Source organism: Nestor notabilis, unplaced genomic scaffold (genome assembly GCF_000696875.1).
Source record: "Nestor notabilis isolate BGI_N333 unplaced genomic scaffold, ASM69687v1 scaffold345, whole genome shotgun sequence".
NCBI lineage: Eukaryota > Metazoa > Chordata > Aves > Psittaciformes > Psittacidae > Nestor > Nestor notabilis.
Genome location: NW_009929555.1, coordinates 48973 through 57184, shown reverse-complemented (window position 1 = coordinate 57184; position 8212 = coordinate 48973). Strand labels below are relative to the sequence as shown.

Below are 8212 nucleotides of genomic sequence, written 5' to 3'. Positions count from 1 at the left end.
TATATATATTTTAGTAAGTAAGGATATGAAATTCAGGATTTGTGGGTTTTATTGGTTTTAAAGGAAACTTGCAATACTCTGTCTCCTAAACGGTATCCATTAAGGCTGGCAATTGCCATGGCAGCTTCGTCGTAGTTGGTCATGGTGACAAAGCCAAATCCCTTGCACTTGTTGGTGTTGAAATCACGGATCACCTTGACATTATTGACTGCTCCAAAGGGACCAAACAACTGCCACAGCACGCTCTCATCGGAGTCGGGAGACAAGTTGTAGACGAAGATACACCATCCAGTCCCAGTGTGACCAGGGATATTCATTCCGACAAGGCTCGTCATACCATCAATTGTGATCGGAGAAAACCTACCAAGTAAAAAGACGGGTCTATTCTAAATATATCTCTTGGCACGAGCTACATGGAACCAAGACTTTAAAGTAAGTAAGCCAATGGTAATGAAGGAAGGTTCTTGATCCTATCCCTGGAAGATGACTACACTGCTACCTTTGGTCTCTAATTCTACTTAAGTGGAGGGGGGCTGTACCAGACCAAATCTGGTTATCGATGAGTCTCCCTTCAAGGATAAGCCCTACTTAGATATATACTAAGATCTAATAAAAGAAATGCTTAAGGACAATCTAAGCCCAAAAGGGCCTGCAAATGCTGCTATAAACACAAGTTCATTTAAAGAAGCCTGTTGGAATTTGCTACTTATTCCCACCACTAAAATAATGTAGTTTCAGGGCAATGGAGATCCTAAACTTTACCTCTCACTAGTTGTTAGTGAAAAAAAAAACCAACCCTAACAAATTTAAGACTTTAAAAGATTAATATGAAATGCCATTGCCAGGATTCATCTGTAACAGTGGCATCTTTAGCTAAAAATACTAAGTATCAGATTGAGAGATGTGTAACTGGTGGATTTTAATTCCCCTCCTAACATAGTCCTTAATTGACAGACACTGGGAAAAGAAACCCAGGTAATAAAGACGTCTTAAAGCTGGCCATATATTCAAGGAGATTTATGCAGCAATTGTAGGGTAAGTAAAACAGTGCATAAATATAATTGATGAGCATGTCAACTAATACCTTCATACTGTGAGACTTCGTATCCATGACAGGCTCTTAGGTTCTTCAGGTGGTCAATGTAGAGACAAGCTCCTAGAAATCTAATACAGCAGCCCTGACTTTTCCCTCCTTGTTGTCTTTTGGGACCAGTTTCCTTTAGCTTGAACATCTGAATTGGGAAGCTAAAGCGGGGTAGTATGTTTACGAACACAGAACCATCACACAGTAACACAGGCTAGGCAGGATCTGTGAGGTCATCTGGTCAACCTCTGGCACGAAGCGAGGATAACTGATGCTCATTGCCTTGTGGAGGGGAGTTTTGGAAGTCTTCAAGGATGGGAAGTCCACTCCTGTGGCCCTCGCTCCAGGGCTCCACCATCCTCACTGTAAATTATTTTCCCTTATACCCAGTTGGATTTCCCCTCTTCCTATTACCTCTTGTCCTTTTGTGGTTGAGCTCTGAGAAGCGCTCAGCTTCATCTTCTTTCTACTGCCCCTTGTAAGTAGCTGAGGACAGCAGCTACGGGCTCAACTCTGCCTTTCCTGAATTTCACCATGTTCCTCCAGCTTGTCAAGGTCTCCCCAGTGGCACCCGTGGCCAAGAGCACAGTGACTGCCCCTGCTCCCTCACCAATTTAGTGTCACCCGCTAATGCAAGGAGGGCGCGTTGCAGCCCGTGACTCAGGTTATTAATGAAGATGTTAAGCGGTATCAGCCCTCAGGATCAACATAATTTTCCTTTCATCAGTTAAAAAAAAAAGTGACATGCTTTCTGAAGCTACACTTTGGGATAGGTTTTAAAATAACAACTGCACAGAGGAAACGTCTTAATAAAAAAAATCCAGTTTCACATGTACCTTCAATATGATGAGTTTTAATACCAGAACTGAATAATAATTCCTCAGGAGTCTGAGTGATGACTGAGGGAGTGGAGGGGGGAGCTCAGCGTTGCTGAGTAAGCTCTTGCACTCTCCAAAACTTCTCCTTTTACACTTGTAATATTTCCACACACGTTTAGCAGTCTGCACAATATTATGCTGTGTATATTAAATAACCATAAAAGAAACTACACACCTGGTGGCTGCCCACCATTCTGTCGATTCCTGATGGCAGTTTACATGCATATTCAAGGAAAAAAGGCATTTGGAATATACATCTTAAGCTGAGAAAAGTCACTGGGGTGTAGCTACGGTACAAATGAACAGCTCAAAAACGCTCACAGCACTGGATCCTCAGACATACGTACAGGTTTGCAGACAGTTTATTAAAGGTATGTGGCGATTTTCCAACTGAACTTCACTTTCGTAAATCCTACTCTCAACATCTTTAAGTTTCTCTCCCACATACTGAAACCAGTAACATTATCATAATGGTTCAGCACAGCTCTAGCTCACGGTATTTCCCCAGCTGCTGAAAACCAAGGAAGAAGCTGGACAAGGCCGATTTATACTGCTCCTTCCACCTTATGTGGAATCATATATAAGACAGCCAAGACTGAGAGCTTGTGTAAGTCAACAGCTTCAACTTCTTGAATTTGGAAGATGGGACTTTAAGCCCACTGCTGACAAGTGCCAACTGTGCTAGTAACATACATAAATCACAAAATGCTTCTCTTTTGCCATGTTAAAATTTAACATGAAGTACAACACTAGTGTATATGCTACCCTGAAAGTGATGTTTATTGTAAAACCTGGACAACCCAAAGCTGTGCATGTCACAGGGTGTGTTATGGAGTTTTGCAGGAATGCTGCACTGATGTTAATGGTTGAAGTTTCATGCAATTCAGTGGAGAGTGGCTTTTCCCTGGAAACCTTTAGGGAAGCAGCTTTCAGCTTTCAGCTGTTTATGTACCAGGAGCACAGAAGCTGCCTTAAATCCAAGAAAACATGCACAAAACTAGTGCAAGTGTACTGACACAAATACAAGATAAACTATTGCGTAAGTAGTTCTGCTACTAGCAAGTGACCTGGAATTAGCGTCAATAAAACCTTTGCTGCACGTCAACACATCTCCTTTTCCATCAGTACCACATACTTGATACAGGGAAAGAAAGAACCGACCCCAAAACCCAGTTTTATGCCACACTACAGAGGCAGTTTCAGAAGTTTTTATCAATACACTGGGTTTTTTTGTGTCCCTATGTCTGTAAATACAGGGTTTGCTAGTGCAAGTTTTCAAGATTTGCTGGGAGGAGATACAAACTAATTTAAGATGCCTATAAAACACTGTTGTGATTTAAGACTAATACTACAGACTCTGAATATTAAGAAAGCAGATGCATAACTTATACAGGTTGGTCTTATGACATCTGAATTCATACCCTTGCTAGTTCAGAATAAGTCCTGTTTGTCCTGCACCATGCCAGTGCAATTCCAGGGAAGCAATAGCAGAGAAAACCAAAGGAAAACTCCTGGAACAAACCCATCCTTCTGACACTGACCTGTCCCTGACAGATACTTGACACCGAGAGCTTTGCCATGTTTTTGGCAATGTATCAAGAAACAAATGAGATGGAAGAACACAGGAAAAGCGCTGTGCGATAATATCAGGTGGTAAGTTCTGACTCATCACATCACCATCACCACTAAGGATGTTGCAGATGTAATAAATGTACTAATGAACACCAGAAGTAGTGCTTCTGGAAGATATGCTGCCTCTGTTCTGGCTCTTCCTTTTTGTGAGTAGTCTTAAGGTTCGCATAATAGCTACCGTGGCAGTAGTTAAAACCCATGCTACTGCCCACTACTCGGTAGTGTAAAGATATACTTACCATGCCACTTTTACAGGATGAGCTTTAAAAAACAAGCCCAAATAATTTTCAAGTGTTGTGAGCAGACCATTTCAGAAGATTAAGAAGTATTTTCTCATCTTAACTGTGGGGCATGGCTGGACATCTTACGGTAACATCAGGAATAAGACTATACCGTTATTTTGCTGTAAGGTTCGCTTGCGTTGATGCGTGCCATCAGAAGAAACACTAACATGTCAACTCATTTTAGCTATCAAACACTGAACATACTCATGAAACAGCATAAATGTCTATCACACATGCGTGCACATACATACGGACACACAGAGCTATTTTAAACAAAAATGAAATCTCAAGCACCGAGAAAATTTGAAAGTATTAAACCTGTAACAAAAGAAATTTAGGGCTGATTAAGGTGCAGACAGCTGTATTTTCAAGTCAATCTTAAGCCAGATGTAGGAGACAGAAGATCTTAACTGTGAGATTTAACCAACAGCAGCACAATTCTGTTTTAGACTATTAAGATTTCTATTATCAAATCAGAGATTAGTTAAAAACTTAATAGTTCTGGTGCTAAATGGTGCTGGAAAAAGCACCATTAGCAGGGCGACTGCAGTTTGAAAGCTGGTAGCTGCTGCACCTAAACCATTTGAGAAGCCCACCTGTAAATAAAAACAAAAGGTGAAACAAAAAACCCCACAGAATTTGCATGTGTGGCCTTTAAAAGTAACAAAACCAACTGAAGTCCAAACTTAAAAAGAATTTGACATGCTGGTGGAAGAAAAGAAGGAATTAAAAAAAAAATAATAAAGTTAGTGAATTAAAAAAAAATAAATTGTAGCACCAATCTGTGCCAACACGGACATCTGGCAATCTGTGGAATTCTAATTACCTCTTTACGCCATAGGCCATATTAAGCAAATTGTCCAGCCTGAAAAGAGAAGGAGGGTCTTTGGGTTAATGTCTCACAGATGGCAAGATCGCTCAATGGAACTATTATTAATAGCGTTCCATTTTCAAAGAAGAAACGTTCAACAAGTTTCCCACACATCTAAGGAGCCTAACAACTCCCGGCCTGCTTTGTTAAGTCTGAGGTTGTGCTTAAATTTCCACCACAACATTTATTTTTAACTTGTCTAGACTTCTCGTGAAAATCTTCATTTCCAGGGTTTGGCATTTAAAAAAAATCCACTTCTGATCTGTCCTTTTTAGACAGTGTTAGTATGAAATTTGTGCAAATAGTTCAACTGTTCACCTTATATTTACAGTTAACTTGGAAATAAAATGCTACAGTCCAAAATTGCTGGAATTGGGAAAATTACTGATTCTAACTGCTTTAACATAATACTCTCCACATTATATTACATGTATTTAGTATCAATCCTCCATGATATGTCAATCTAAATGACCACCAAATTTTATACAGAATACAATCATCTGCTTTCTGTGAGAGTACAATGAAGACCTTCTGTCCATGGAAGGATTCAGTGATAATCTCAATGGACACAGCTGCGTGCCAAAGACACAAAACCAAGTGTAAATTTAATGCGTCCGATGACTTTTTTTTAATGGTCTTGAATTCATTAGCACTTCTCATCACTGACAACCTAAATTTACTTTTGAAAGATTCTCTAAAGCCAGCACGCAACTCAGTTATGTGAGTATGTCCAAGTTTCTTTTTAGAAGGCAGACCTTTTATTTGAATGCTAGGTTGCCTGAAAATTACTAAATATAAAAGTAATGAGGACATCATGTATTGCTAACTCTGGCTTATGTATCAGAAGGAAACAGTATATTCAGAATGCAAAGCATAAAACATCCCCGAAAGCATCTGAAGAATCACACCAAAGACTAATGCAAGGTCTCTTTATACTAAGAGCAGATATCTCAGGCTAATAAATTTAATGATACTGCTGCTGACTGGAACAGACTCAGCTTTTTTCCTGCTACCAATCCACTGTCATTAACATCAAAGTCTAAGCTGCATCAAAACTGTAATAATACAGCAGAAAATAAAAGCATTACCAAAAAAAAAAGGAGAGAGAATAGGGTAGTCGCTGCTCATTTGATTATCAGTGTAACTCTTACTCTGCCCTCCCTTTTTTCTATGAGCCTTCATGAGATCTGGTTGTACAGTACTTCAGCTGTTTTAGTAAATACAACATGACTACTGCTGTCAGCAGATTTTCCTCCTCATTCTCCAGGAAAGAATATTTAATTTTACAAAGAAAATCAGGTCAGCCTATGCAACTAAAGCGTATTTTCCTGCGTAGCACCTGCCCCACATTGTTATCACTGGTGGAACTTCAGTTCTTTTCCAGGTAATTACCTGAATCTCTGAGCCTGGTGGTGAAGTGGTCCAGGGTAGCGTCTGTTGGGAGACTGATACAGCTGTGAAAGGAGTGCCTGGCTTGTTTTCTGGCTGGGGTTATTGGCAAACTTCACAGTAATTGGTTCTGTAGCACCACTAGGCTTCTGGCCATTTAGTCCCTTTATGGCTTCTTCTGCCTCTATTCTCTTATCAAAACGGATAAATCCCACACCTCGAGAAACCCCTGGGAAGTAAAGACATGTGAACAGATGAATATTTGTAGGAACAGCCTTATCTATGTGACGAACATGAATTGAACGTTTGTTGTCGCTGCACAGAATGCATGGCTTGCAAATTAAGGGAAGTCCTATAAAGAAAAACACTCTTCCCCATCTGTGTTCTCCAAAATCAGCCCCTACCATATTTAATATAACACTCTGAAGTAAACACTTTGCATTTTAAGGTACCTCATGAAGGAGGTAACAGTTATGCCTCCAAACAGTTACAACACTCGAAGAACCAGATACTGCATTTTACACTAAAAGTCACATTGTCTTGAAACCCAACTGCCAACAGGTGTTTACAGCTTTGCCATTTCCAGAAAAACATGCATCTACCAAGAAAAGTTTTCTTTTAACCTGTGACTTGATCAACCAGAATCCGTGAGGTGATGATGCGCCCATATTGTGAGAATAACTGCTCTAACTCTTTCTGGGTCATTGTTTTCGGAAGGCCGCTGACATACAAGTTCGCATCTCTGATTGATGCTGAACTCGGACGGGCATACGACACCTAGGGAGTGAAGGAAAGGAAAGATGTATTAGTAAGCTAGAGCCACCCCTTGCATTTTAAACGGACAGATTATTTTCTGTTCTTTCACAGGCAAGAACCCTCAAGTTCAGACGTTACCTGTTCTGCAAAACCAACAAAGCCAGGAAAGGCTGGAAGAACAAAGAAGAGCTAAAGAGGCTAAGAACAGACGCAAGGGCTCTTCAAGTGCAGTCACAAAATAACTATTGTTCAGAGGTAGATTAACATGCAACTTCCCACGCATGGCTTTGTAAATTTACCCCTATAGGTTGTGGGTGTATGGATGATTTACTGTATCCAACATAGCACTCCGAAGTTCCAGTATGTTTTTCTACCCAGCCCCCCCCAAGAGTCTGAAACAGATCAGGTTATTTGTGGAGTGATCTTTTGTGCTATTTCTCTTTGTGTTTTCATCCTGAGCTGGCAAGATCTGTTCTGGATGAACAGTAAAGTACTGGTGAAATTAGACTAAATGAACATCTGCTCAGGGAACTGTACACTGACACCCATTGTCGTATCTGCAATTCATCACAAGAAGTTCCCTTGCACTGTAAGCCCGGAACCAGACCACAAAATATTATAACCAAGCAAACAAGAAAAAACCTAGTTGAGTTCCAACTGCATGTATGCTGTTGGAAAATTATTAAATCAAGACTCTCTCAACTGCTCTTCTATCTATGAATCAGATTTATAATTACAATATGTGCATAAAGAGCCTTCTGCACTTTTAAAACATATACATTTAGAATACACACATTTAACATAACAAAAATACTTCCTGGATAAAGCTTTAATGGCAAGTATTCAGTGTGGATCGTGAAGAATTGCTTTGCAGCACATCTGAAATAGCACTGGATCCAAACCTGAATATTTTGCGCTTCATCTTGACTTATTTAAATATCAACAGATCAGTACATTCTTGCATTATGTCTTAAAATGTGTCTTGGAAGGAAATGGAGGGGTCCCCCCCATGAATACAATGCATTCAGCAATTGTCTTCCTCTTTTCCTGAGCCTTAGCCCAAACAGAAATGATGTCAAATGGATGTCTTTGTATGTTTTATGTGTCAAAGAGTTGTCTTTATGTGCTCCACACCTAAAAATAGATGCTGACTCAACACAGAAAGTGATGTTAATGACTAATATTTGCATCCACAATCTTCTTTGCATAATAGCAGACAAACTCCCTAAGATTTTAGATTTGAAGGTTTTTGGCAACTTCTTTATAACTTTTATGTTGGTACATAACCTTTTAAATCTAACATTTACATTTAGAGGGA

The 8212-nt window shown here is 39.8% G+C and overlaps 1 protein-coding gene across 5 annotated transcripts in view; it reads right to left on the bottom strand.

Annotated features, from left to right (window-relative positions):
* The window catches only part of ELAVL4 (ELAV like neuron-specific RNA binding protein 4), a 39555-nt gene continuing 31343 nt past the window's right edge, over positions 1 to 8212 (bottom strand). For 2 of the 5 annotated variants that reach the window (XM_010015019.1, XM_010015017.1), the window contains 3 exons: positions 6762 to 6915; positions 6142 to 6367; positions 33 to 360 (listed from right to left, as the gene is read on the bottom strand). In XM_010015019.1, coding sequence (XP_010013321.1) covers positions 33 to 360; positions 6142 to 6367; positions 6762 to 6915 — 708 coding nt within the window. Of the gene's footprint in view, positions 382 to 2457; positions 2471 to 3484; positions 3493 to 4704; positions 4744 to 6141; positions 6368 to 6761; positions 6916 to 8212 lie in introns of all 5 variants that reach the window. The other 3 variants (XM_010015014.1, XM_010015016.1, XM_010015015.1) reach the window with 3 other exon arrangements.